Source organism: Ursus maritimus, unplaced genomic scaffold (genome assembly GCF_017311325.1).
Source record: "Ursus maritimus isolate PB19 unplaced genomic scaffold, ASM1731132v1 scaffold_12, whole genome shotgun sequence".
In the NCBI taxonomy this organism is placed as follows: Eukaryota; Metazoa; Chordata; class Mammalia; order Carnivora; family Ursidae; genus Ursus; species Ursus maritimus.
In genome coordinates this window covers 71,856,395-71,884,141 of record NW_024423564.1, presented here as the reverse complement: position 1 = coordinate 71,884,141, position 27,747 = coordinate 71,856,395, and the positions used below count along the sequence as shown (strand labels likewise).

Sequence of the window (27,747 nt, the reverse complement as noted above, 5' to 3'; positions counted from 1 at the left end):
GACAGGCACTTCTGAGGCTCGTGCTGCCTGGACCAGCATGTAGCCTGTGCTGGGCCCGTGGCAGCTGCTCCCGGATGCCTCCTCTCGGACTTCTGAGCAGCACACCCTCTGTGCGGCTCTCAAGGAGCCTTGTAAACTTGGTTTAGGCCCTGTGTCTGGGTGACCGAGGAGCCCAGCGGAAGAGGGGCAGGAGTTGGGTAGGTAACGTGTCATGAGACAGGCCTCCCTTATTAGTGTGTTTGGTAAGTGGGAAGAGCAAGTCCCAGCCGCTGAGCCCGGCGTGTGGGGGGGGGAGGGGGTCTCCTGGCTGATGCAGCAGGGGCTGCTCTGTCTACTCCGTGCATGTGACCTGGTCTTTAAGGCCGATCTGGAATGGATCGCAACTGTCAGGGCCCCACAGCTCTGGGTGGGAGGAGCCGCTGGCTGGCTCCGCCTCCTGGACAGGTGGGCTGGGCGTGGTCTCAGGGCTCAGCTGCGCCCAGCTGGCTGACCGAGCAACCTAGAAAGAACCATCCTTGCCCCAGGTGCATGTAATTTATTCAAGAGCTTCGACAATCACAATTCCAGAGAGCCCAGGGCGGGGGCTGCAGGGTGGCCTGTCTGCCCCATAGCCACGGTGGCGGCGTGTGCCTTGCCATCAGCAGAAGGACTTTCCCAGGAGGACACATTCCTTTCTGGCCTGTCTCGCTGCTGGAGTCGGAGACCCCAGCCTGGGCAAATGAGCATGTGAGGAAGCAGGCCAGTCCCTTACAGCTCGGCCCGAGGATGGCTCTGGCCGAGTGTTCACCAGTTCTTTCTGGAAGGTGCCTGGGGGATCAGGCTGAGAGCAGTGCCTCAGCTCCATAGACGGGGGTTGGCTCAGGATTGAAGCCCACGCACGGGCGGTTGAAGGAGCGAGGACGGACGCTCTGCCATCCACCTCCGAGCAGCCCAGACGGGTTTTCATGGGAGGACGTGGGCTCAGGTAGGAAGTCCCGCATTTGCCGGTGCCGCCGGCCTCCCCGCGCCGGGCGCTCACAGGACACAGCAGGTGCAGGAGACGGGCGCGCGCTGCTGCAGCTGCTGCTGGAGCTGCTCCTTCTCCGCCGTCAGCACCTGCAGCCTCTGCTCCAGCTTACGCAGCTCGGCCGCCCACTTCTGCGGGCGCCACGGAGCCAGAGGTCCGCGTGGGGAACGCCCGGGGCCGGGCCCCTCCGCCCACAATTGAACCGATGGAGGAGGACCCGGGGTGGGGGGGCGGGGGGAGGGGGCGCTACTCGAGGCCACGAGGAGCCACACAGGCCCCACGAGGTGGGAGCCCGGTCCCTGGCCGCGACGCCAGCCCTGGCGAGCCAGCCCTGGGTCTTGAGGGAAGCCGCCTGCGCCGAGGCCTGCCAGCATCCCAGAGCCCGGGCTGACCCACCCTCTGGAGCCTCCCCAGGCTCCAGGGGCAGACCCGGGTTGGCGGCCACCGGCCACGTCCTTCCCTCTCGCCTGCAGCGCCTGTCCTGCTCTGCTTCTCTGCCACCTAATGTTGTCCTCGAAAAGGCTTTTTCTTGGGACTGTGTCCAGCACTAACTGCCCCCTCATCGTAAGGGTCTCCCCCCAGACGCACTAGTCTTTGGGGTGGTCTTCAACCTTCTCCATATGCCCCTCGCTCTCCCAGCCACATGATGGGGAACACGGAATGACTGGGGTTCCTTCAGTCCAGCCCCTTCCCTGTTCTCGCCGGTGATGGAGCACCGGGGGGCAGCGGGGGCTGGTGGCTTGTCCCCGGCCTGTGCACGAGGGTCCCCACCCCAGCCGCTCACCTGCCTGCACCACTCCTGGATGGCGTGGCCGGACAGCGGGCCCTGGATGCTCCCGTCCCGCCGCAGGAACACCTCCCCCTGGTCGGTCTCGTAGAGCTGCGGCTCGGCCTGGGCCCTGGGGGCGTGCACGCTCAGGCGGATCACCTTGGCGAGGGCGACAGCGGCAGCGACTCTGGCAGGCACTGCGGCCCCCGCACATCCCTCCTCGCTCACTCCTGGGGGCTCCTGGGGCAGCCTGGGGGCGGGGATTGGGAGCGGGCGGGGGGGGGGCTCCCAGCCTCTCCTCCCATCACTCTCCCTGGTCCCCTTGGCCCCGTCCCAAAGCGGCCCAGCTCAGCAGAGTAGAGGCCGGCTGGCCCTCGTTGAGCGCGGGGGACAAGACCTGGAGACCTTCCTGGCGGCGGCTCACCTTGAGGGTCGTGCTGGGGGCAGAGGCGCTGACCACCGGGATGAAGGAGAGCGAGTAGGCGTCGGGGAAGACCTGGGGCTGGAAGCCCTGCAGGATGGAGTCCACCAGCAGGCGCACCCGGTCCTCGTCGCGGTGGCCGCAGGGGACGCCCTGCACCAGGCCGCTGTCCTCGACACCCACGAGCAGGCTGCCGCCCTCGCTGTTGAGGAAGGCGCATGCGTAGCGCCGCAGGTGGTGCTTGAAGGCCAGGCTCAGGTACTCGCCACTGCCGCGCTTGAACTCCACGCCGCGCGTCTCGTTGCCCAGGAAGGCGCCCTGGAAGAGGCGCTCCTGGCCCAGGATCTCCTGGTGCACGATGGCGCTGTCGGAGCGCGTGCCCCCGGGCTGGCCCCGGGACCTCTGCGGGACCCTCACTGGGGTGCTGTGGGTGGGTCTGGGGTTGGGGCGGGGGCTCGGGCCGCTGTCCTCCTCCTGCTGGGGCGAGGGGGGAGTCAGGAGCCCTGAGGCTGGCAGCAAGAGGGACAGGACACCTCCTTCCGCCTGGGGCCCAGCTGCTCAGGCATCCTGACGCCCCCTCCCAGGCGGAGGGGCCTAATTCTGCCCACCGTCCTGTAGCCAGAGCGGGGAAAGCTGCTGAGGCAAGGGTTTGAACCGCCACCGCTCCTTCCTGCTGGGCTGTGGGATGCATGGTGGGTACGACGAGCTCTCCTTCCCGGGCTGGGAGCTGGCGCTGCTGTGGCCATTGTCTTCCCGCTCAGTGACAGACAGGCCTCTGCGGCCCAGGGCCAGATTACTCCCCGAGACGGCTCAGCACCCTGACGTCCCTCGTGACTGGTCTCTGAATGGATGGGGGGGGTCCCCAGAAACCCACCCCTTTCCTGGTCTCCCTGAAATGCCTGTCGCTTCCTGGACCACTGACCAGTCCTCCTGAGTCTCAGCCCTCCTCCAGCCCTTCCGGGAAACCCCTTCCATGGTTTCTGCTCTGTTCCAGGGCTCTGCATGTGAGCAGGCTCACGACCACTGGCCTAGTCTGGGCCTCATCGCGGCCTCCCTACCTCCGGGCTCCTCCCATCCCATCCCCCCTCCTCGCTGACCCTGGAGGCAGGAAGACTCTCACTCCTCCCTTCCTGGGTTCTCTGCTGCTGTCCCTGGCTGCTTGCCGCCTCCCGATCTCCAGCAGTGGTTTCTGGGGCCGGGAGTGCAGTGGGGCCTGGGGCACGGTGGTGAGGGGCACATCCCTACCAGCCCCACGGCTCCCAGAGAAGACAGTTTATCGGAACCATGAGGCAACTGTCCCACTAACGTGGAGTTAGGCTCACAAAGCTGCTTAGTTCTGGAACAACTGAAACACCGCAGAGTTTTCATCCCCAGAGAAAAGGGAAACCAGGACCACCTGTCTCACGGAGTGCCCAGCCTCAGCCGCGCTGAGTCGATGCTCCCGCCCAGCCCCCATAAAGGCCACCCCCCCGCCCCCCGCTCTGCTGTGGTCTTGCGGCCCCCTTGGGGCCCGGGCCCTGCCCTCTGGCCCAGCTTTCTTCCTAGCTCCTCGGCAGCCTTCAGCCGGAGCTCCAGGGCCACCTAATGGCTTGCCCTTCTGCAAATGGGACATTCCCCTCCCGTGTCCCCTGCCTAGAACGTCCTTCCACTTCCTAAATCCCAGCTGGGATTTCAGTTCTTCTGTGAGGCTGCCCCACAGCCGGGTCTGGCTCTGCTCAGAGATGAGGACGCCGCGAGGGCAGAGCCCAGCCTTTGCTCTCCGCTTTCCCGCCTGGCCTGGAGCCGACGCTGATGGCGTTCAACTGAAGGAACGAGGTGGGCCAAGGGGACAACACGCTTACCCTAGGGCCCGGGCTGGCCCGGCCCCAGAGGATGGAATGCAGAAGGACCCGGGGAGGAGGCCCCGTGCTTTGGCCTCTCTTCACGGGCTTCCAGGCTGGAGGCAAACGAGAAGCGCCGCGGCTTCTGGGAGCGAGCGGACGGGGCCAGCCTCAGGCTCTGTCATCTGAGTAGCAGCCCGCCAGGTTGCAGATCTGTTCCTGGATCCTCCAAGACACACCCTCACCCCTGCCCTGCCCCCCAGCACAGGCCTTCCACGCCCGGCTCCGTGAGGCTCTGTGGCTCGCGGGCCTGGGGGCTGCGGGCAAGCATCCCTTACCTCTCGGCAGCTCGAGGGTCCCCGGCCATCGCCCAGCACCAGCTCCTTCCCGCGGGCCGCCAGCTCCTTGGGGATCCGGTGCTCCTCCAGGGCCGTTTGCAGGCGCCGGGGGAGGGAGGCCAGCGTGTCCTCATGGGCGGTCACCTGCACCAGCGCATAGGCCTTCCGTGGCCGCCTCACCACCTCGACGTGCTCGCGTGCCACCGGCAGCCCCAGCCGCTCCAGCGTGTCCCGCAGCAGGCAGGTGAGCACAGGCACCGAGAACTGGGGGTTCAGGTGGCCCACGTGGAGAATGTGCGTGCCGGGTGCTGGCTTGAGGTCTGAGCCCTCAGGCGGGGACGCTTCCCCCGGCGGCTCCTGCAGGGGCTGCTTGCCTGGGGGCTCCATGAGGGGCTGCCGCCCCTGTGTTCGCCGTGATCTCTTCCTGGGGGTCTCTGGAGAGGTCTCCCTCTGAAGGGCTTCTGGGATTCCTCACTGCTGGCTGTTCCTCCCAGGGCCTCCCAGGGGGCTCAGGGGGTGCCGAGGCTCCTGGGAGGTTCACAGATGGGCGGGGGCTGGGCAGGGCCAGAGAGAGGGAGGGAGGGTAGAGGGCCAGCCGAAAGGGGCCTGCCACCCACCCAAGGCCTAGGACAGGAAAGAGGGGAGTCAGACGGTGCTGAGGCAGCCAACAGAGCGTGTGGGCCTGCCCCTCCGTTCCACAGAAGGGAAGACTGAGGGGATGTGCCTCGGGAGGGGCCGAGGGGCCCAGAACTCAGGTCTGAGGGGCCCATCACATCCCTTTATGGGCCCCAGGCCTCCTGTCTTCCCCCCACCAGTCCGCAGGCAGGAGGAAACGCTTCGGATTCCCTGCCCATCAGGGCTGACTGCTGCCTCCAGGCCCCAGGGAAGCCTTTTCAAGGGGCCTTTGGAGAGGAAGCCGTCACCCAGGGCTCTGAGGACCGGCAGCGGCCGTTCTGCTGCTTCTCCTCGCCTGGTCCGAAGCTGACGTGAGCCTACCCGAGGCTCGAGCCAGTCAGGGCTGGGCCTGAGGGTCTTAGAGCAGAGGCACCCTGACTGATGGCGGCTTCGGCCCCTCCCCAGAAAAATGGCCTTCGCACATCTACGGCTAATTTGAGGAGACTCATGGCCTGGTCTAGACGGAGTCCGGAGAGCCACGGTGCAGAGGGGCAGAGCCGGGGCCCTGACGCACGCCCCCTCCCGCCAGGCCGGGGGCCTCACGCCTGAGCGGCGCACCTTTGGCGCACAGCAGCCCCCCCACTCGCCCCCACACACCCGGCCTCCGCTCTGTGGGGCAGCTAGCCCTGGCCTGCATCTTTCCAGATTGGCTCCTTGGGACAGTCAGGGCCTGGGGACCAGCACGGCCCGGGTGGGGGCATTCAGGACAAACAGCAGGAGGAAGAGGGAGGCCTCATGTCCTGATGGTTCCTGGGGGAGCGTGGGAGGTGCCAGCCCTCAGCTCCCACGGACCCCTGACCCCTGGCCAGCAGCTCGGGGGGCACCTGGGGCCTGGCACTGGGCAGCCAGCGGGCAAGCTGCGGGGAAGTGGGCGGGGCCTGTGCAGCCACCTCTGTGATCTCACCGGAGTGAACAATGCCTTCCTGGACCCGGCCTCAGGCCCAGAGTTGGGAAGTCATCAATTGGAAAACTGCCCCATTCCGACCCCCCGAGGTAGAGACGCACACTGCGCTTGGCTGTGTGGCTCCCTCAGGGCCGCTCCCAGAGCCCAGGGGCCGAGGACATACTTCCTCCTTCTGTAACGTGTCTCCTGGCCCCTGTGCCCACACAGGTCCTCTGGTGCCACCAGTCCCTACCGTCCCCTTCAGTCACTGATCCCAGGCTCCACTGAGCACCACCAGCCTGGCTGAATCCGGGCGCACATGGTTGGTTCCAGGGCTGCTGGGACAGCAGGCCCTGCTCAGGGCCAGCGATGGAGGTTGCTGGCCAGAAGGGCCCTGAGCACTCGGTCAGAAACTGCCATCCCTTTCCAAGGACAGGGCTGTCACCTGCTGTTTGACAGGGACCAGGACATGGGTGATATGCAGCCTTTATTAACGCAGAAATCTGTTCTTGGGCTGGGGGGGGGGGGCTTTGATAAATGCTTTCATTATGCAGATGGAGGGAGCTCGCTCCTGTGCAACTTCTGGAAGTCCTGAGGGGCGGGGAGGGCGGGTGGAGGGCAGAGGCAGATGCTTCAGACCGGGGAAGCTGTTGGGGCCGTGGAGGCTGCCCCCCTTCTCTGGGCAGCCATCCTGGGGATGCTAAGGGAGTTGTTTCCCTTAGGGATGAGGGAGAAGCTGGGGTGGGGAAGCTCCGAGCGGTGGCGGTGCGCGGCTGTGGGAGAGCCAGTGGGGACGAGGGCTGTGAGCTCTCCACGCACCCCCCCTCCCCCAGGCCTGCCTAGACCCGGCCAGCACGGGCCGCTCACGGCAGCTGCACAGCGGGGACTGTAGCTGCCCAAGAACGAAGGCCGCGTGGAGCTGTGCTGAGTTTTCCGGAAACGGCCGCCAGGAGAGACGCCCTGACAGACCCAACACGCAAGCACCGCCAGTGAACACGAATCACTTCCCGAGAGGCCTTGTTGTGAGGCCGCACGAGGCCGTCCACGCTGATCTGACTGCCCACACTCCCTCCCTCTTACTGGGGGTCTCTTCAAGCCACCCTATCACATCTGTCTCCGGGACCTCTAACCACCGCCTGTGGAACGCACGTCAGTCCCACTTCCTTCCGCAGGGAGGGTGAGAATGGTCCCCGTAAGCACGACACACATTTTACACAGTAGCACTGCAAACACGGACATGCCTGCAGTGCAGCGGGCTTACTCAGGGCAGCAGGCTAACGGGCGGCCGGGCAGCGGCAGACACGGGCTGTGTTACGGGGTAAGCAGCCCCTTCATCCCCTCACTGGATGTCCGTGACCTGCCCGACAAACTCTGCGCTAGAGGGAAACAACTCTTGAATTTGAAGTGAAGAATGTGAGGTGGACCCAAAGGTGAGGGGGGAGAAGGAGGCTACGGATATGGCTCTTTCTTGTCATCTGGAGTGTCCACTTAGTGGCCTCATGGCCGTGATCACCAAAACCACGTCAAGGATGGGTGTCTGTGCGAATTGGCCTGGGAGGCCAGGCGAGGAGCCGAGTGCAGGGGCAGAGGTGGGGACTGAGCTCAGCCACTGTGTGGAGAGGTCAGGAGAGCAAACTCTGGAACTCAGGGGAGAAGTGGTGTGGACGCAGCCTTTGCCCTCTGGGCCCCATGGTGCTCCCGCCTGTCTTGAGCCCTCCCCTGGCACGTGGGCATCTGCCTGTTGACTCCCACCGACCTCCGACAGGGTCCAGCCCCAGTCTTTACAGTCTTTGGGGTCGCAGGCCGGGCATAAATGCATAGCTGTGACGCTTGGCTGGCATGGGCCCTGGTTGGAGGTTTCCGGCTGTAGAGCTTCCCGGGTGAATGGGGTGACTTGGGGTAGGAGGGTAAGGAGGTTGCAAAAAGCTGAGGGATGATGAGGGGAGGGGTGTCTGGGCTCTCCGAGGCAAGAAGGTTCTTCAAGTTTTTAGCTGTGCTTGCAGGGAGGAGGGGGGAAGCCACCTTCCAGCTCTTCCTGAGGAGGGATGGTGGCATCGGTGTGAGGGCAGACATCGTGTCCACGTGGACCACTGGAGCCACAGCCCACAGAGATCTCAGGTGGTTTCCCAAAGATGCCAACAAGGAGGGCTGTGGAGTCTGACAAGGCAGAGGTGATGGGAAGCGCATGGCCGGCAGCAGGCAGGGGTCCCAGGTGGAGGGAGCAGATGGTTCCTGAACATGCAGCCCTAAGTCGAGCCTGGACTCTTCTGTCATCTCCTCAAGTGCACGGGCTGCCTGACGTTCCTTGGCACTGGAGTCAAGGTCCTTTCCTTGTCACAGTACTGAGGGGAACGTGTGAGGCTGGTGCCGGGGGGCCTCTGTCCCTCAGTCCCCGATGCCTTCCCATTCTGTGGGGGGTTGGACTACTGGGGTTCACGGAGTGGTCTCCCCTGCACCTCGGCTGGTGTGCACGGGCCTGCCAGAGGCCTTCAGCTTCTCTGGATGACTGTGGGTCACTATAAGAAGGCTTGGCTTTGGGAAATAATTTCAAAAGGTTTTTTTTTCTTCTTTCTTTCTCCTGAGAAGACATTCAGTTCTGACCCCAGGGGTTAGGGCAGTAAGAGTGAAGGGGGAACAAATCCTCTCCCCTCCTACAGAATCTGACACTTGGTTACCTTTCTAGCTGTTCCCTTGGAAACCAGATAAAAGTGGAATGTCAGCTGTTTGAAGGCAATGTTGCTTATGGTAAGAATGAACCCGGATTGTAAATTATCCAGACTAGGGACATCTGCTTAAAAGCCACAGCCCTGGGCCGCCTCAGCGCAGAGGCTCCATGGGGCACCCCCTGCAGGACCTGGAAGCGATGCCTGCGGCATCCTTACGCTCTGTATAACGGGAATTATTGCTCCCTCGGGGCAAGATGCTGCGAAGCCAAGGGGAGCCCCACTGCTCCCTGATATGTCCCATCCCCTTGTGCCCGGGCTGTCGCCCAGACGGCCGTGCGCTCTGCAGGGACTTCCCCACAGAAGAGGGCTGCTTCACGCTGTCCTGTTGGCAGGTGTTTCTGTCTGACAGCCGTCAAGGTGAATGCCACCCCAGGGTAGCCTGTGGGTCTTGAGTCTGGACGGTCAGCAGGAGCTGGGACAGCAGCCCCCGGGAGGGTGTTACAGGCACCCCTGACTAGCTGTGGAGTTGTGGGGCAGGTACCTCCACTCTCTCCAAGCTTCAGTTTTCCCACTTGCGAGAGAATGCACGTAAACAACTCCGCACAAATAAGCCGGCAGACCGTACGCTCTGGGTGACAAGGGGGTGGGCGAGGGGGATGCTGACTGGCTCCACAGGCGCCTCCCTGCCGTGTGTCTGGCCTGTCTCCATGAGCTGGTGTTACCTTCAGTCCCTGCGTCTGTCTCTTGGGTAAGGATCACATCCAGAAGTTCACTGTCGGTTCCGCAAGGCCCTCTTTGGGACGACTGTGAACGATCGGCACAGCCTGCTGCACCCCAGTGTCCAGGAGTCTGTGGAGCACGGAGTCCTGCTCTGGTGCGGCAGGCCTGACCCAGACTGCATCACAGCGACGTGATGAGAACCCCACAGGGGCCAAGGGCAAAGGACGTTATCCATTAGTCACCATGTTGGCATCAGCCAGGGTGAGAGCTGGCAGGGCCCTCAGAAGTCTCCTCATCTGAAACCCTCACAGCCACATGGGCCCGAAGAAGGGAAGTGACCCCTCCGGAGCCTCACAGTAAACGGACGGACTAGGGCCGCCTCCGCCTTGGCCGCGGTGTGGGAGCGCTTGGCTCCAGAAGCCGGCTTCGGGGGCTCCTGTGAGCAGACCTTGCACGTCCTCCTCTATCAGATGGGCTTGCCGTGAAGGTAGCCAGCGGATTCTCACTGCCCTGGGGTGGTTCACGGGGCCACAGTGACACAAGGGCGTCCGTTATTACCAGACTTGCCCGCACGGTGCTGCTGGCCCTACGCCTTCCGCAGCCCTGGCAGAAAGAGGCCGTGTGACCCTGGCCTGGAGCGTGTGGCCCCAGGTCGGCGCCAGGGGTACAATGCAAGCCGGGCGAGCCTGCGTCTCTCCTCACCCCATGACGGTGGGGACCAGGATGAGCCCAGTCACGGAGGCTCTCGGAGCTGCGGACCCAAACACTGCTCTTCCAGCTCGGGCTTCGCGCAGCTCCTGCGCTCCCTGCTGTCTCACTGCACCAGAGCACAGCCCTCTGAGGGCAGAGAACAGACTCCACGCTGCCTTCCCAGTGGGCATCTGGCCGCCAGCCTGATTTTTAGGGACTGCTGGAATCAGAACTCTTGGGGCTCACCTGGTGTACACGCCTCCTTTAAGGACGAGAAAACTAGGGCCAAGAAAGGGGAGCGCCGTGCCAAGGGAGGTTCAGTGCTCTGTCGACTGATTAAAACCACACTGGCATCTATATTGGTTTTTATTTATAAACAAATTGACATAAAAGAAGTCCGGATGGCAGTGGGGGCGGCTGTGCTGCTGACTTGCTTATAAAGGAAGCATCTGGACAACGGAGAAGGTACCACCAAATTCCAGCCTGCAGGCCCTTCCCTCCCATCCACCTCATGGCCTTCATGGCCTAAAATCATGGGGCCTAACCTTGGGCAGTAGTTCCGGCTGGGGCAAGGAGCTGTGGGGGACGGTGTGGGGCAGGGGACTCCCATTCCCACAGATGAGGCCCCGGGGCTGCAAACGGCCCAGTGGAGGAAGAGGGCAAGGTGACAGGAACGCTCTCCTCCCCATGCTGAGCGATAGTCAAGGCTCCAAGGATCTGTCCACCCCACAGAGAAAGCGCCCTCGGGTGATGTCCTTGAAAAGGGCCCGCCTCTCTGGGACCAGGGTGGGGCAGTCTCTCTCCTCCTGAAACCCAGTGTCTGCAGCGAGAGGAGAATGAACTGGAGGGCTTGCCCAAGTGCCAGAAACAACAGATTTAAACAATAAGATCTTTTTTAAAAAAAGGTAGAGGTTTGCACCATGAGTTTGGAGTCTGGAGCTCTTGTGAGGAGGTGGCAGGAGCTGTGGGGCAGTGGGGTGCCACACCAGGCCCAGCAAGTGGCAGGGGGACTGGGCCCAAGTGTCAATTCAGGGCCCCATCCTCTGAGGCCTCAGGGGTCGTCCCTTCCTCCATCACCTGAAAGGTGTTCAGTCTACACGCCCAGTGAGAGGCCAACCGGGCTTGAGAAATAAATAGGGAGGGACCTCAGAGCCAAGGCAGGGCTGAGGGAAGAGCCGCGCCAGCCCCGGGCCCCGCACCCTCCCCTCCTCAGTCCTTCATGGAAGGACATACCACGGCAGGAGGGGAGCAGCGGGGGCTCCACACAGCCTCTGGAGTCCTGAGGGCTGCTCGGTCCCCCTTCTGGGGAGAAGGCGGCTGACCCCTTCCGGCGGACCCCTCCGGGGTGTGGGCTGCGCGTCCCGGCTCAGAACTTGCCCTGCTTCAGCCGGTCGATGTGGAAGGAGAGCTTGAGCGCGGGCCCCAGCTTCAGCCCCATGTACTTCATCATCACGTCGCTGCGCAGCAGCAGCAGGGCCTTGCCGTCAATCTCCTGGGGGGGAGCGGCCGTCAGACCCTGGCTGGTCGCACCACCCAGCCCACCCGCTCCCCGCACCTACTACTGAGCCCAGCAGGTGCTCTTCCCAGCGCCTGTCCTGCTGTCCCCCTGCAGCCTGAGGCAGTGTCCCCCCGCCCCGACGTGCTCGTCCCCTCTCCCAGACTGGCTCCGAGCGATCCGATCCTCAGCTGTTACTCCGTGAGTCCTCTTCCTTCCTGAGCGCCCAGGCCCCGCGTGAGCTGGGCTCAGAGCAGGCGCCCACTGAGCAGCTGTGAGATCTTTAGGCCTGACCCGACAGCACCCCAGACCCACCAGCATGAGAGACTGAAATGACCCATGGAAGGCAGCAGATCTGTTCTGAGCGCCCAAAGGGCAGAACAGCACCAAGCAGCAGGGGCTGCGGGAACTGGGTCTGCACCCCAAATCAGGAGTGGGGTCACCGCAGGTGGGTCAGAAGCAGTGCCTGGCCACCCAAACGGTCACTTGAAGAGAGGCTGGAAGTTCACAGAACAGCAAGGACAAGATGGGGGCTGATGAGGCTGGAGAGTGGGAGCCATCTGGCTGAGGACTCTAAGTTGGGCCCAGGCCCCCGATTCTCAGGCCGAGGCAGGCAGATGGGAGAGTGAGCACTTCTAGGAAAAGAGGAGAGTCCTTCCCCTGGGCCTGAACCCCCCCAGCCATGCACCCAGCCCACACTATAGGAGTGGGCTGAACTCAGAACCCAACGAGGGCTGCTCGAGACCCAAGAGTCTGTGTTTTCAGGGTGTCTCCTGTGCTCAGCTTCAGGGGACCTTTAAGAGTCTACAAGTTGCGGGAGCAAGACTCCCAGGGGACACGGGAGAGGTCAGACAGGGGCACATACGTGTTTGCGAAAGAGGTCAGCGTGCGGTCCAAGCTGAGGATCAGCTTCCCGGACAAACTGCATCACGTCCTCCACTGTCCATGAGGAGGGGTCCCGGCCACTCAGTCGAGAGGCATCCCGGCTTTCCAGGTATCGATCGGACCCTGCAGGACAGGAGGGAACCTGCCATAACAGGTGGGGACTGGTTTGTTACGCCCCACCACTCTCCTGGGCATGTCCCCATGGCCCTCTGCGTGAGGCTCACAGCAGTGCCAGAGCGGAGGAGCCGGAGGTGGCCGAGGGAGGGAAGGGTTTTCCACAAAGGGATGAGGGTCTGAGACTCTTCTGAAGTCAAACTTTTGTCCTTTAAGAGTAGATCTGATTCTGGAGAGGGTCAGAAGGGATTTTACAGTAAGGCTGTGGTTCGGCCTGGACTTGAGTCAGTGGTAACAATGAGTAAGGGGATGACACGGGCTCTGGGGACCATTTCCAGAGAGACTTTGGGAGATGGGCAAGATTAGAGCCAAATCCTTGGGATCTAGGGAGAAAAAAAGTGGTGGATGATACCCTGTGCCTCTTCCAAGGCCTGGAGAGTAGCTAACCGTGCGACAGCTGATAATGCACAGAGGCGGAAAAGAGTTTTGCCTGGGCTGCCGGGAGTCTCAACGTTAATTTAGCTTGCGGCTTAGAGCTTTTATGCCCATCTTGGCTCCAATACAGTCCCCCCATCTCCCCTGTGGGGTCTGGGCTCTCTGAAATCTGAACTCCTCGCCGTGCACGGTCTAGAAGGTACTCCATCATGTGACCCTGTCTACCTCTGACCGGATCTCAACCCCCTACCCCCACCCCTTCCTCGCCCTGCTCCAGACACACGAGCTTGCTTTCTGCTTCTTGAATAGGCTCTGCTTTATTCTTTGACCTTCAGTCTCCTCTGTTCTTTTCTCAGGGCTTTCCATATCTGATTCCTTCTCAATATTTATCTCAAACATCAATTCCTGAGAGAAGTTCACTGACCTCCTAGTAAAAGTACCCCATTTCCCACAGAGCCGCTCTCAATCTGATTACTCTCCCCTATTCCCAGCACATATCACTGCCTAAAACAACTTCACGTATTTATGTTGATTGTATTCTCCTCTTTTCTGCCCTATTTCCTTGAGATATTGTGGTTTTTAATAAGAAACATACATATGGTCTTTGTCCTGTTTCTGGCACAGAACTCCTAAAATTCTTGGAATTTCCTAAATGGCGAGAGAAATAAAGGGGTCTTTTGTTACTTATAACAAGCCCTTTTCAGCCACACCTGAGTATGTTCAGGAGGTGACTTCTGGAAAGCCCCTAAGGATGGGGGCTGGTTGCCAATCTCCCTGGGACGGAGAGTCGCCAATGACTTCATCAATTGCTCCTATGCAATGAAGGTTCCAAAAAAACCCCCAAAAAGATGGGGTTTGGAGAGCACCCGGCTGGTGAGCACATGGAGGTGTGGGGGAGCGGCACCCCTGGATAGGGCATGGAAGCCCGTGCCCCCTCCCACAGGCCTTGCCCTGGGCAGCTCTTCCATCTGGCTGTTCCTAAGTTACATCCTTTCATAAAAAGCTGGTCACCTAGTAAGTAACCGTTTTCCTGAGTGAACCAAGAGGATCGTGGGAACCCTTGACTGACAGCCAGTCAGAAGCACAGCTGACAACCTGGACCTCCGACTGTCACCTGAAGTGGCATGCGGGTGGGGGGCAGGCTGGTGGGACTGAACCCTTCCCCATGGGATGTGTGTGAAGCTCTCTCCAGATAGGGTCAGGGTGCAGTTCAGTTGCAGGCCCCCCCGGGGGTGTGGCACAATTGCTCAGTGTGTGGAGAAGCCACTTGCCGGGCGTCAGGGGTGAGGTCCTGGTGAGTAGAGTACTGGGCGTAGGGGAGACACANGGGGGGGGGGGCAGGGTTTTCCTTTCACAGTCCCCAACGTGCAAAAGACGCCTGGTCTGCTGCAGATGTTCCAACAGGTTTGTTCCATGAATGACCACACATCGTAGTTACTTGTGTATCTTTCTGTCTCCCCTGCCAGGCTACGTCTGTCCTGAGGCAGGGACCTTGGCTCGCTCCTGTCTGTACCCTCACCACTCAGGAAGGGCCAGGGACACCGCTGAGATGTGAGCTGGAACACACCTATGAAAGCAGAGCGGTGTGCTCTTCAACTGTCTCTTGCAAAGGCTAAAAGTCTCCATTTCCCAACCATTGCGCTCCATTCCCGCTGTTGGTAACAGACCCAGACTCTGGGCGAGGGCAGAAGGGAGACCAGTCCGCTGCTACCACGGTCCAAGCAAGAGACGGCTGTGGCACGCACCAGGTGGCAGGGGTGAGTGTGGGGAAGGGGGGGTCTGGCATGTGAACCTTATAAAGAACCCCCACCCCCACCGCCAGCTTGTTTGCCCCTTAAAACAGCCCTTGACGGAGGCAGCAGCATCTTCGCTTTAGAGATGAGGGAACTGAGGCCCAGAGAAGTGAAGTAACTTTCGCAAGACCACACAGCGAGGAAGGAGCCCAGTCAGTGCCCTGATTCCGGCTTGTCCTCTCCCGGTTTCTGCACACAGTGTACACCAGGACTCTCCCCACCGCCCGGTGAAGGCAGCTAGGCAGGCGGAGGGGCTCGGTCTGAGAATGCCCGAGGCAGGTGGGACGCATTACGGCAGGAGGCCAGGCTAGCGCACTGATGCCTCCTCCTCCGTTCGTGAAGTAAGAGCGATGGACTCAACAGCCAAATACTTTGAGAGAAACGATGCTAGTGCCAAACAGACGGGTCCTTCGTAGCCTCAGGAGGTTCTTTAGGATCGAAAGAGATTTAGACCGTGACCTGGCCCACAGACTCACGCATTCCAGAGGGAGAGCGGAGGTGTCCCGGAGACCACAGTGGCTGAGGCCACAGCCGCACGCGGCCGCAGTCAGCAGCACTGCTGACAGGGCCTTGGGAGGCAGGGCAGGGACGGTAATTCCCTCGCAGCCTCCCAAATGACCCCATACCCCTGCTTCCCTCTGAGCCCTGTCACACTCCTGTGGAAACACGATGTCCCCCGGGCACAGGGGGATTATGGGGGCCTGAGAGGTGAGAGGACTCCCCCAAGACTTGAGGCCAGGAATCAACTCGCAGCTCTGCCTGGACTGCAGGGCTCCCCACGCTGCTCGCTGCCTTGCTGGGGTCGGGGCCAGGGCGGGGTATCCCGGCCTCTCCCCACCCCCTCCTCCTGCTCAATCTCCCTGAAAACTGTCTCCCGAGGCCACCTCTCTTCACCGCAGGCCTGGTCAATGGAATCTTCTTCCCCTTCCACAGCCTGGGGCTGGGGGAGGCCATGAGGGGGTGTGCAGGTGGCACTCTCCTGTCTCTCCACGGCTGCTTTTAGGCCATTTAGGCCATTTTCTTACGAAAGCTCATGCTCTTCAGAGGCCAGACGTGACCCCAGCCGTCGGCTCTTCCTGGTCACTGACGCCTGTGGACCTCTGGGCTTCTGCCCTTGTTACACGAAGACTGTCTGCTATGCCGGTCACTGCCTTGTGCTCCAGCCAGGTCCTGTCATCATCCTCAGGGGCACACCAGTCAGCCACCTTGCCTTCAGTGACCTTCACCTCCACTCTACTTCAAAACCTCCTGCCAAGGCCACTGTCTGCTTCTTGCCATCACTTGGAACGAATCCACTTCAGAACTTTAAACATCCCTTTCTCTGACCCCACCCTCCCATTTCTGCAACTGCCCCGGACCTAAGTCCACTAAACCCATCACCTCACAGAGAGACTGAGCACATCCGACTTACAGTCTCCCCCACCCTTCAGCCTTGTCCCAGCCGTGCTCCTTCCCTGCCTGCCCGGATCCAGTGCTGATGACCCAAATGGCTGACCCCCAGCTCCATCACTCCTTCACATGCTCCCCTGCCCCTGGCCCTCTTGCCCTTCTAGCTCAACAGAAAACTTTAATTCTCAGTCTTTTCTCACCCCACATCTAGGTTTCCAAGAACCACAGAAGAAAACCCCATCTCTTGCAAACTGGCAGACTAGTCTCCAAGCACAGCTAGGCCTTCGGTGTTCCCCGCAGACCATTCCCTTCTCCTCACTCCATTTCCCCATCTTCTCTTGAGCAGTCCACACTGGGAGCACCCCTAAGCCCTTCCCTACTTGGCCCTCTCTCCTTTCACTCATGGCCACCATCAATCTTCCCTCCAGTCTCAGAGAATAAGGCTTAAGATGAACCCATCTTTCTATGCCCTTGATCGCTAACCCTTCCCACCACAGCCATGCCTTACTCTCTCCTCTCCGACATTCTTCATCTCTTCTTCTTGAAAGGCTCAGCTTGTCTGCTGATCAACACGCCCAGGGCGCTCCTGCTCTTGAAGACCTTCTTTTGAAGGTCACTATTGTTTTCCCTCAAACCGTCCCTAAGACCCTGCCATGCAATCCGTGCTCATTGCCTTCCGCCACCACTGGAGCTGCTCTTGCTGAGGGCACGTTACCCACTAATCACCACATCCCACAGACAGTCAGTCCTCGTTTTACCAACCAAACCTTTGTCGTGCTGCACTGCACTCTCCTTGAAATACTCTCTCTAATCCTGGCCACCACAATATCATATTCTCTTTTTCCTCACATTTGACTACTCCTTTGGCTCCTTCTGGGATCCTCTTCCTGTTCCCACCTCCTGAACTCTGTTGGTCCCCAGGACTCCATCTTTGGAGTCAGTTGTTCTTTTCCTTCTACACATACGCTCCCGGAAAGTGGCTGCCATTCACCTGACAGCTTCAACTACCATCTGTATGCTGATGACTCCCACATGTTTGTCTTCAGCTCAGTCCTCTTCCCTGAGAATCAGCCCTGCAGAGCCAGTGCTTGTGGGGTTATCACCTAGATGCCCCATGGTCTCCTTGCCCTTCTTTCTCTTCTATGGTTGGTCCCCTCTCTCAGTGAATGGCACCACCATCTCCCCTACCACCCCATCTAGAAACTGAGGAGACATCCCTGCTCCCTTCCTCACAATCCTCAAATCTGATTAAATCTACCTCGTGAATAGTTTTTTAATAGATTCACTCTCCCACAAACCTCCTACCACTCCCCCAATCCAGGCCTTTATCTGTTCTGGTCTGGCCCACTCTACAACCTCCTAACTGGGCTCTCTGGTCAGTCCTTCCTCAGAGGCACCCTAACACAGTCGTCCGTGAGCTACACAAAGCACACACCTGTTTGGGTCCCACCTCTAATTAAAACCGTTCAGCAGCCCCACGTGGCCTACAGGACGCACTCTAAACTCGACCATGGCATTTGGGTCCTCTGTGAAGTAGCCCTGGACCTGTCCAGGCTTTTCTGTTTGAAGCCCCCAGGATGACACTTTATGTTCAGCAATAGCAAGGTGCATGCAGTTCCGTGCACACCCTCCGTACCGGTTCTCGTCTTTGCCCTTATTCCTGCTGTGCTCTCTTCCGGGACAGCTCTCCCTCCCTACTACCCCTGGTATTGCCACTCATACGGTCAGGCTTTTACATCGCCAACAGGGTGTCACTTCCTCAAGGAAGCTTCCCCTGGACCCCAAGCTTGGGTCAGGTGTTCCTTCTTGCAGTTTTCATACCACCCAAAGCATATCTCTGTACTCAAGACGATGGTTTACAATTACCTGTTGAAGTGTTCATCTCTCCCACAAGACTGTGAGCTCCTAGAGGACAAGAAGTGATTGATTTTTGCCTCCCCATGCCAAACGCAGGTGGTGTTCAAATAAATGGCTAATAAAGAATGGGTGTGTCCTTCCCTGTCCCTTCGGCTCCCTGAGGCCCTTGGCTCTCAGTTTCCATTATTCTCAAGCCAATCCCAGAGCTTCAGTTGCCTCCCGGGTGCCTAGCCAGACACAAATGTAAGTCTAGACCCCAGTGCAGCTCCCAGGCGGGGGCAAGGAGAGCTCGCTGAGGAAGGCAGGAAGAGGGAGGGAGGGTGGGAAGGCCAGGGCTTGTGAGCTTACCCCTGGGGCACAGCCTGCGGACCGCTGAGGCACTGCCCAGCGGGAGGCTGCAGGAGGGAACCAAAGGCCGGTACCCATGGGTTCGAAGGTTCTGGGAGCTGCTGACAAGGTTGGTGGGATTCAAGGCAGAGTCCATTGAGTCTGAGTGTGGCTCCAAAGACCGGGTCAGACTACTCCCCAGGACAAAGCTCTCACCTGGAAAACAGTAAAACCGGAGTTAGGGCAGGAACTAGCCTGGAAGGACTGCCAGGGCGCTGTTTGGAGGGAGCAAGAGGCAGCAAAAGAGAGAGCCCTGGGCCGTGTCTCAGGACGCCTGCGTACTAGCCATGGTTCTGGCTCTCACTAGGTGGCCTTGGTCAAGCCCAATGCCACTCTCTGGCCTTGGCTCTCCTTAGAGACTCTTCCTTTTAGACTAGATGGTCTCTGAAGTTTCTTCTGGGCTGGATGGCTTATGCTTTTTCTGGATAAGGAGAACCTTAAAACAAATAGAGCTATTTTAGGAAGAGGCTGCCTCTTTACACACGAGATGCCAGCGCAGGGGACGGGGTGCTGGAGCAGAGATGCACTTGCTTAGATGAGGGTACTTTAGAAAGTGACCCTCTCAGCCAGCAGGACATTTCAGAAATGTTCTTTGATGCCTGGCTAAGGGCCTGTCTGAAGGGTCTGCTCCTATGTTCCCTCCGTCCTTGGTCAACAGAAACGCCCCAAGGAAGCCGTGGGTGTACAGTGGCGAGAGCGGGGCCCCGGAGACAGAATCGGGTTAGAACTTGGCTCTGGCACTCAGTGGCAAGATGCTTCTCTAAGAACCACTCTCTCTTCATTCAGAACTCAGGAAACCCCCGTCTTCTGAGGCCCTGCACCAGGCAGCTTCTGATAGAGCCCTCCAGAGCCCGAGGCAGGCTCCCTCTCATGACTGGGCTCTACCCTCACCGGGTCAGTTCCTCAGCCCGGTCACAGCGTCTCCACCTGTGGAGGGCGCCTGCGGTTCTGGGCCGCACCACAGTCCTTTGCGGTTTTTCTTAGAGGTCGGCTGTTTAGGTAATGCTTGGGGCTCACTTTGGGCTTGTGAGCAACACTACAGTCAGGCACACCGTCTGGCACACAGTAAGACCTCTGTGGCAAGATGGGTTAGGATTTTAGGACTACTTTCTAATACCCACCTGAACTTGCTTGGTAACCAGGAGCGTAAAGGCAAATCTAGCAGGAGAGAGCTACTGGCCCTTCTCTCAGGCAGTGGGACTGATGAAGCCCTTCCCCAGAAACGGTTCTGAAGGGAGCAGCTCTGGGCACTTGAACCTCAGCCCCCCCCCCCCCCCCTTTCTGCAGATGAACTGTCCATTCCTGTTTTCCAGAAGACACGACCACAGCAGCGTCCCACTTTCGAGACAAGAACAGGCGCTCAAGCCAGCAGGCAGGAGGCCTGCGTTCTAGGCCTGGGCTGCTGCCTTTCACTAGGTATTTGATCCCAGGCAAGTTGCTTGTTTTCTCAGCACCAGCTCCCTCCTCTGTAAAATGGGGGGAAAAAATCCCCCTCTGTCTTGCTGAGAAAATCACATGAGAAGACAGAACAGGATGGACTCTGCCAAGGTGGGGAGTTGTCCTTTTATTTCTTCTTCACTCAGAGTTAGAGGGCAAAGCCAAGTCTTCCGCAGTAACTCAAGAAAAAGCTGAAATCTAGTTCCTGCGTGTGCTGGCAGGGCGGCCTCCCCTTTCCAGACCTCATTTTACCTGGCAAAGACTGGGAACAGTATTGCGAGGTTCACCTGAGCCCACGGACATGAAGAGTAACTATGACAGTACCAGGGGCTCCCCCGCTGCTGACGCAAGTCAGCGTGTCTTCCTCTCAGCGATGCTGGGAACAGCAGCTGAGACCTGGGGTCTGAGTCGAGGGGACTGGCCATCTGGGCGGATGGCACCCACACGGGCAAGGTCAGCAAAGCTCTCCTAATGAGACGCAGCGGACAAATGAAGCATCATGCCCAGCACTCTGGCAGGTCGTCGTCCCCTTGTGGCCCACCGGCCGAGGCTCCGGCCGCATCAGTGAGACAGGGCAGTGCGGGAGCCTGCCGTGCTATCACACTGGGCTCCACGGCGCCCCGAGGGCCTCTGCAGGGAGGCCCAGTGAGGAGGGCTCTGAGCCTCACGCCGGCTTCTAGCAGAACAGCTCTGGTTTTAACTTTTACACCCCAGAGTTTTCATATAATCTTACCTTTGTGACAAGGAGTTCTGCTATTAAAACATAAGAAACTTTGCAACCACCGGCCCCGGGGTCAGAAGTTAGGGCTGAGAGACCTGAGTTCTATTTCTGGCATGACCACCGCTCAGTGATCGCTGCCCGTTTTCTGGGACTCGGTTTGGCCATCTCTAAAAAGACGCTTAACCTCACAGGGTCAACGTAAATCAGGTTTGCTGTGGATGTGCTAGAGACACGAGAACAGTCAGCAGGAGAGGGGGCCCATCCCTTTGTTAAACAAGCATTTGTGCACTAGCTGCTATGCTAGGGAGGGGTACACAGCGGTAAACAGACAGGTAAGGGCCTTTCCTTACACACTGAGTTTCAGTGAGAAGCAGATTTTCTCTGAGTATCACCTTGTAAGGCTACCTTAAAACTAGAGTTCCCAGGGGAGGATGGCAAGACCGGTAGGGAGAAGTCTAGAAATCATGCAAAGGAGAAAGAGCCTGGGAATGTACAGTCTGGAGAAAAGATAGGGGAGACAAATACCCTAAGGGCAGTCATAGGAAAGGAAGAAAACCGGACTGTAGGTTGGGTCTTTTGAAAGGCAGAGAGTAAAACAGAGGGGAGGAGTTACAAGAAGACAGATTTTGGCTCAAAAGAGAGGGCATTTTAACAACCAGAAGTGTCCAACAAAATCGACTGCCAAAGGTGACAGTCAGCAACCTGTCACTGGGAGTATAAGCAGAAGTCACATGAGCACCCTTGTCTGTTGGGCTGGACACGAGATCACCTCCAGAGCACTTTCCACTTCTGAGAGCCAAGGAGTGCTCTACACTTTCCCCTTCCTGGGGTGAAATGAATGAAAGAAACTAGTGCTATGTATCTAAGAAAATTCTTCCACCAACACAGGACCCAAAGACTAGCACAGCCCTTGTGTATGCTTAAGTCTGTCTCATTAAAAAAAAATCTGTCTTTAGGGGCGCCTGGGTAGCGCAGTTGTTAAGCATCTGCCTTCGGCTCAGGGCGTGATCCCAGCGTTCTGGGATCAAGCCCCACATCGGGCTTCTCCGCTGGGGGCCTGCTTCTTCCTCTCCCACTCCCCCTGCTTGTGTTCCCTCTCTTGCTGGCTGTCTCTATCTCTGTCAAATAAATAAATAAAATCTTTAAAAAAAAAATCTGTCTTTGAACTACATGTCCCACATCCCCTACTGTACTTTCATTCAACAAATATTGCTAAATACTTGCTATGTGACAGGGTGATAGATACTGAGAATGATGAGAAAACCAGATATTGTCTCTCTCCTCATGGAGCAACTAATAATCTAGTGGGAAGGATGACAAGCGCAAACTTATCAAAATGAGCAGCCACTGTAAATATCCCTAAGCAAAGGAGCAGGGTATTCAGACGAAAAATAACAAGGGGAGCTTCTTTGGATGAGGAGACCTTGAGAAGTGTCCCTGACAACTTGACGTTTAAAAGCTGTGGTCTGAAGAGTCCAAGTGGAGGTGTGCTAGACAATGTGTTTGGTTTTAGGGTTCATTGGTGGCCCTACTGAATCCCAAGCATTATCTAAACATTCGGTCTCTAAGAAAAGTTGCAAAGGATAGGAGCTTGACCCAGGACGCCTCCCCACCCACAGAGAATTCTGTGGGAAGGGCCAAGGAGCTGGCTTGGCTCGGGTGGGACCTAATCATGGAAAGGATCTGCCATAGGCCCCCTGGTGCAGTGGCTAAGGGCTGCTGCCTGGTGGCTTACAGAAAGATCCTGAGGTGGAAAACAGTTTGGAATATTTGGGGAAATGAGGAAGAACAGTGTAGCTAAAATGTACGGAAGGAAGGGATGAGTTTGGAGAGGTAGGCAAGGACCAGATCATGCAGAATACTGCAAATGAAAGTAAGACACCTGGCTCTTCCAAGAGTGCCACCACAGAGTTTAGCTGGGGGGGGGGGGGCCACAATCTCACTTATGTCTGAAGAACACCATTTGGGCTCTTAAGTAGAAAATGGTGCAGAGAAGAACAAGAGAGGTAGTAAGGAGACCAGGCAGGCCAGAAAGGACCTCTCAGGCCAGGAGAGGATAATGGCGAAGGCAGCAGAGATGGTAAGATGTACACGGATTCAGGATACATTTGGGATTTCCACAGCACGGGCTAGTTATATCTGACTGCTTGAAACAACTAAAAACAAAATGACAAAATACATGAAATAACAGTTTTCAGATGCTGGGCATCAGGTAGTGCAGGACAGTGATTCCTGAAAAGGGGGAACAAACAAGGTGAGCCCTAGGCTTGCTCTTAGCTGTCTGGAGTCTCCAGGCCATGGGGTCGGGAGGGGAATATCAGACAGAGCCCAGGGAGTTCCCGGAGCTGGAGATGGGGCAGGGTCTGGACAGGTCAAGGGAGCTACAGTTCATGGACCAGAGCACTGCAGAGGTGTTTATAACTGTATTTCAAATGCTCGAGAAGGCAGAGCAAAAAGAGTATGCAGGTTAAGCAGAAACGAGAAGATATACAAAGACCCAAGTCAAACTTGTAGAAATGAAAACACAATGTCTGAGATGAATACCTCGAGACGGATTAAGAGTAGGTCAGACACTGCAGATCTAAGAAAAGATGAGCTAACTTAAACCTAGCTCTAGAATTTATCCAAAATAAAACAGAAAAAAAGGCTAAACAAATTTTAAAAAGCCTCATTAAACTGTGGGAAAACTTCAAGAAGATTCATATATGTTTAACTGGAGTCTCCAAAGGAGAGGTGACAGGAAATATACATGGAGAAGGAGTGGTAGAGATTTTCTCAAATCTGATAAAAACTGTAGACCCACGTGTCCGGGGAGCTGAGTGGACGCCAAGCACAGAGGCATGAAGAAAACCTCACCAGAGCGCAGCATAATCAAACTGCTAAAACCAATACTAAACAAAAGACCTTCAAACCATCCAGCAGACTTCTCATCGGAGACAAAGCAAACCAGAATACAACGGAGTGACATCTTTTAAAAATGCTGAATGACAAAAAAGTCAATTCTAAACTCAGCAAAAGTATCTTTCAAAAGCGAAGGTTTAAAAAAAAGACTTTTTCAAAGATACAGAAGCTGAAAGAATCTGTGTCCAGTAAACCATAAAAAGGAGAAATGTTAAGGGAAGTCCTCCAGGCGGGAAGAGGATCTGAAACTCTGGCTCTACGCTGACAAAATGAGGAGTACCAGAAATGGTAACTATGAAAGGGTACATAAAAAAAAGAATCTTTCCTTTTATATTAAAAGACTGTGTTTTCCTCTATGTTAAAAAAGTCTTTAAAAGATAATTAATTCTCTACCGGGGCGCCCACCTGGGTGACTCAGTCGGTTGGGGGACGGACTCTCGATTTTGGTTTGGATCGTGCTCTCAGTGCTGTGCGATCGCGCCCCGCACTGGGGTTCTGTCTCTCCCTCTCCTCCTGCCCCCCTCCCCACATCTCTCCCTCTCCAAGAAAAAAAAAAATTACGTATTTAAAGTAAAATAATAACCATACAGAGTGGGATTTACAATATATGGAGCAGTAAAATGTACAGTGACAACAGCACAAAGGGCAGGAGGTGGGCGTGAAAGCACAGTGGTGTGAGGTTCTTACACAATACGTAAAGGGTATGATTACGGCTTTAAGGTAGGTTGTGATATGTAAAACATGTATAATATAAACTAAAGCAATCACTAAAATGAAACAGAGTTATAGCTAATAAGTCAACAAGGAAATAGAACAAAACCATAAAAAACAAAAACTGTATAACCCACAGGAAGGCAGAAAAAAGAGAACAGAGGCAAGATGGAACAAATCTCTCCACCAATAGCTTCTCTTTGTTCTCTGAGTTGCTGAAAGTACAGATCTGGGTGGGCTACATTCATTTACATAATTACACTGTTAAATAATTTTGGTTATGAAAGACAAGGTTGGGGAAAGCTGAGACCAAAGGAAATGAAATTATTTTACATGATACAGTCATTTCGAGTTACCTGCTGATAGCTGGGAAAGGAGGAGGTATGGGATGGAAGGAATAGAGAACAGAGAAGAAAATCCCCCAAACTCAGAGTGGGTCCCCGAAATGGCAGCAGGCTGAGGCCTAAGATGAAAGAGGCCAGTACGATATATCCTGTAACAGCTGATAAACATTAACACGAAGGTTTTTTTAAGAGAGAGTGTGTGTGCGCGCGCGAGCACAAGTGGGGGGAGGGGGAGAATCTCAAGCAGACTCCCCGCTGAGAGTGGACCCTGATGCAGGGCTGGATCCCACGACCCGGAGCTCATGACCTGAGCCGAAATCAAGAGTCAGACACTTAACTGACTGAGCCACCCGGGCGCCCCGCTGATAAACAAGATAAAACAAAAATGTTAAAATGCTTTCTGTTCTTTGTGACAATTCTTTCCTTTCCCCCCAAACTTCAGTACAAGTTTATTATACTCAACAGCCTTGCATTCGCTTTTCCTTAGGGAAATGAAGGCTGAGGAACTAGATGAAATGTTTGGGGCAAAGGAGCTCAGGGAGAGACTGTCAGCTAGGACAGTGGTCGGGGAAAGAGGGGCTATGGACTGAGCCAGAGCAGGAGAGCTAGTCTGAATGATGTGGGGTGGGGATTCATTTTATGTCATGTAGATGTGGATACTGAAGGGAAGGATTATCCCCAAATCGAAGAGGACACAGAGTCCTCGCACACAAAGCTCCCGGCTAGTCCCCCTGCCTACTGCATCACTCCACACCAATCCATTCTCCCGCCCAGGATCCTGAGCGACCTCTCGGAAGCACAGGCCCGACTGTGTCCCTTCCCCGGGTCCTCGCTGCTCAATGACACAAAGCCGCTGATGTGGTCAGTTAGCTCTTCCAACTGGGCCGCTGCCTCCACTGTGCCCCGTCTCCCACACGCCTCCCTGCCACGGTGGATCTCAGCTGTGCCAGACATCCGGTTCCTCTGACCCGGGTCGTGCTCCCCGTTGTCCCTCATGGTCTCACATGCTATTCAGGCAACTGGAGCATTCTTCATCACTCCCCTCCTCCATCACCTTGGGTCTGTGGCATCTTCACCTGGTTATCCTGCTCCTTCAGATCCAAGCTTAGATATACCATTTCTTCTGGAGACTCTTCCCTGACACCCGGTTTGAACTTTTGAACTCTGACCTTGTCCTATGAAAGTACATATCACCACAAATGAACTGTTTGCTTATTTGTTCCTCTTCTCTACCAGGCTGTAAACTCTGGGGGTAAGGACCTGGACTCCTGTTTACTGTGGAACCCTCTCTGTGCCTAAACCAGAGCTTGGTGTCGTGCAGCCAATAAATTCTGGGTTGACTGATTGACTGAATAATGGACTCAATACAGGTCCAATTAATTATGTACATTTGTGTATCTTAGAACTCTGATAGTTCTATGAGGAAACCCTGCAGGGGGTTGAAGGGATATCCTAACAGATTTCACAGTTATTTGGCTTTAATCCTATGATTTTTAGGATTTTGGTGGGAGAACCCCTTTATAAGCTCAGAAGACCAGGATGGCAACTAGAAAGACAGGCACAGGGAACTTACTGCCATGAGACAAATGCACCCCTTCCTCTTGCACAGAGGAATCTGGGCAATCCCCAAGCAGCAGACCTAGAAGCGAATGCTGGGTGGTTTCTGTTACAGCTGAGATGAAGAGTCCCTGGGACCCACTAAATGAGCCGTCTCCTGTCTCACGCTGTCAGTTCTGAGGGCCGGAAGGAGCTCTCTCTCACCTAAGTTCACAGGCCTCTTACCTCACACAGCCGTGTGGGGAGTTCTGAAGAAGCGACCCTAATCTGACACTGCCTCCCCCAGGAACCCTTCTTGACCTCTTCTTTCAGCTTGCTTGTCACTCGTCACTCCCGGCTCACGCCACACGCCTCTCTCCCTGGGCCCCTCTCTCGGCGGGCACGCTTGCAGTGCGGGGAGGGAGTCGGTCTCGCCTCTGGCTCCCCAGAGGCCAGTACAGAGTCTGGCACAGAGTGTCTGACAACCGGCCTGAACTTTTTAAAATGCCCATGTCATATCATGGAAGGTAGAAAACAGTCTGGAAAACTGCTGCAGATAAAAGGGAACTAAAGAGACAGAACAACTACATCTCGTGGATGGTCCTTCACTGGGTCTTGGATTAGGGGAAAAAACAGCTAAAATGACATTTCTGGGACCACTGGGGAAATCTGATATGGACTATATATATCAGCTGGTAGATTTTATTAATGTTCAATTTCTCCGGTGCGAGAACAGTATTGTGTTCCCTGCTCCTAGGAGATACGTGGGAAAGTTTAGTAAGGATCAAGTCTCTCATCTGCAGTTAATTCACAAATGGTTCAGTAAATAAAAACACACAGAGGACAGGTACAGTAAATATTGCAAAAAGTGAAGTGGTAAATCTAGATGAAGAGTCCATGGTTGCTCACTGTACTATTTGTACAACTTTTCTGTAGGTTTGAAGTTTTTCAAAATAAAACAGTGGAGGAAAAAAGTCAAGCCTCCACTTAGGTGAGGAAGTCTTTTTGGGATCTGCATTTGGCGACTATCTGCTATGCCGGAAGTGCGTGGTCGGTCAGGCCAAGACTAAGGCTAGGGAAGTGTGGAGACGAGCTGCAGGGCAGGGGAAGGTGAGGCTCCGTAAGTACCTAGATAAGAGGTGGTAGCTTTGGATGCCGAACTAGCAGAAGTGTGTAGCCGGGCAGAAGGGTGGGGGTGACAAACCCCGGATCCAAGGGGCAAAAGCAAAAGACAGCACTGTGCAGACCAGGCTCTTTGGCAGAGGCGGGGCAGGTAATCAGGAAAGCACAGGAAAGGACAGATGATCAGAGGTGGAGCGAAGAGTTGGGCAGGCAGGCGGGCGGGCAGGCGGGAAAGATAAATGAAGCAGTACAGAGGAGTGAGAGATCTGGGCAAAGCTCTGGCTTGTCTGGGCACAATTAGAACGTTCACTTCAGGGAAGCAAACAGAAACTGGGGTGAGAGCAGCCAAGTTGCTAAGCACTCAGGAGGGGCAAAGAAGTTAGAGAGAGAGCACAGGAAGGCCCAGAGAGTTGGCTGAATCTGTCTGAAAATGAGGGCAGCAAGAGGGGCAGCCAATGGTGGAATGTGATAACGTGGTCTTTGTCTCTTAGCTGGTGAGGAAGAGGGCAGAGTGGCTGACGCTTGCTTCCTCCTTTCTGGCAGCTGAATCAGAGAGATGCAAAGTGGAACCGAATTCCCAGGCAACCTCAGGCCTCAATTCCAAACTCCCTCCATGACCGTAGCCCTAGCAT

At 56.7% G+C, this 27,747-nt stretch overlaps 2 protein-coding genes across 10 annotated transcripts in view; both read right to left on the bottom strand.

Moving 5' to 3' along the window:
• Positions 1 to 521: 521 nt before the first annotated feature.
• On the bottom strand, positions 522 to 5,666 carry SLFNL1 (schlafen like 1). Its single transcript, XM_040626610.1, has 5 exons — positions 5,588 to 5,666; positions 4,345 to 4,788; positions 2,200 to 2,675; positions 1,791 to 1,934; positions 522 to 1,137 (listed from the first exon to the last, which is right to left on the bottom strand). Exons 1-5 carry the CDS (start codon positions 5,664 to 5,666, stop codon positions 1,015 to 1,017), a joined length of 1,266 nt encoding a protein of 421 aa, XP_040482544.1. The 3' UTR covers positions 522 to 1,014.
• A 5,611-nt stretch (positions 5,667 to 11,277) lies between these two features.
• Positions 11,278 to 27,747, bottom strand: part of SCMH1 (Scm polycomb group protein homolog 1) — a 172,334-nt gene continuing 155,864 nt past the window's right edge. For 5 of the 9 annotated variants that reach the window (XM_040627450.1, XM_040627451.1, XM_008699368.2 and 2 more), the window contains 4 exons: positions 18,305 to 18,499; positions 17,966 to 18,004; positions 12,349 to 12,491; positions 11,278 to 11,480 (listed from right to left, as the gene is read on the bottom strand). In XM_040627450.1, coding sequence (XP_040483384.1) covers positions 11,355 to 11,480; positions 12,349 to 12,491; positions 17,966 to 18,004; positions 18,305 to 18,499 — 503 coding nt within the window. In that variant the 3' untranslated portion in view covers positions 11,278 to 11,354. Of the gene's footprint in view, positions 11,481 to 12,348; positions 12,511 to 17,965; positions 18,005 to 18,304; positions 18,500 to 27,747 lie in introns of those variants that run through there. The other 4 variants (XM_008699363.2, XM_008699364.2, XM_008699362.2 and 1 more) reach the window with 4 other exon arrangements.

What these genes read in the sequence shown, in the direction of transcription:
- SLFNL1 (XM_040626610.1), bottom strand. Translation starts at nt 5,666, where the DNA reads ATGCAGGCCAGGGCTAGCTGCCCCACAGAGCGGAGGCCGGGTGTGTGG. An exon ending in CCCCCAGCACGACCCTCAAG is followed by an intron (nt 1,935 to 2,199) that starts GTGAGCCGCCGC and finishes GCCCTCGCCAAG; the next exon opens with GTGATCCGCCTGAGCGTGCA. An exon ending in TCCAGGAGTGGTGCAGGCAG is followed by an intron (nt 1,138 to 1,790) that starts GTGAGCGGCTGG and finishes TGGCGCCCGCAG; the next exon opens with AAGTGGGCGGCCGAGCTGCG.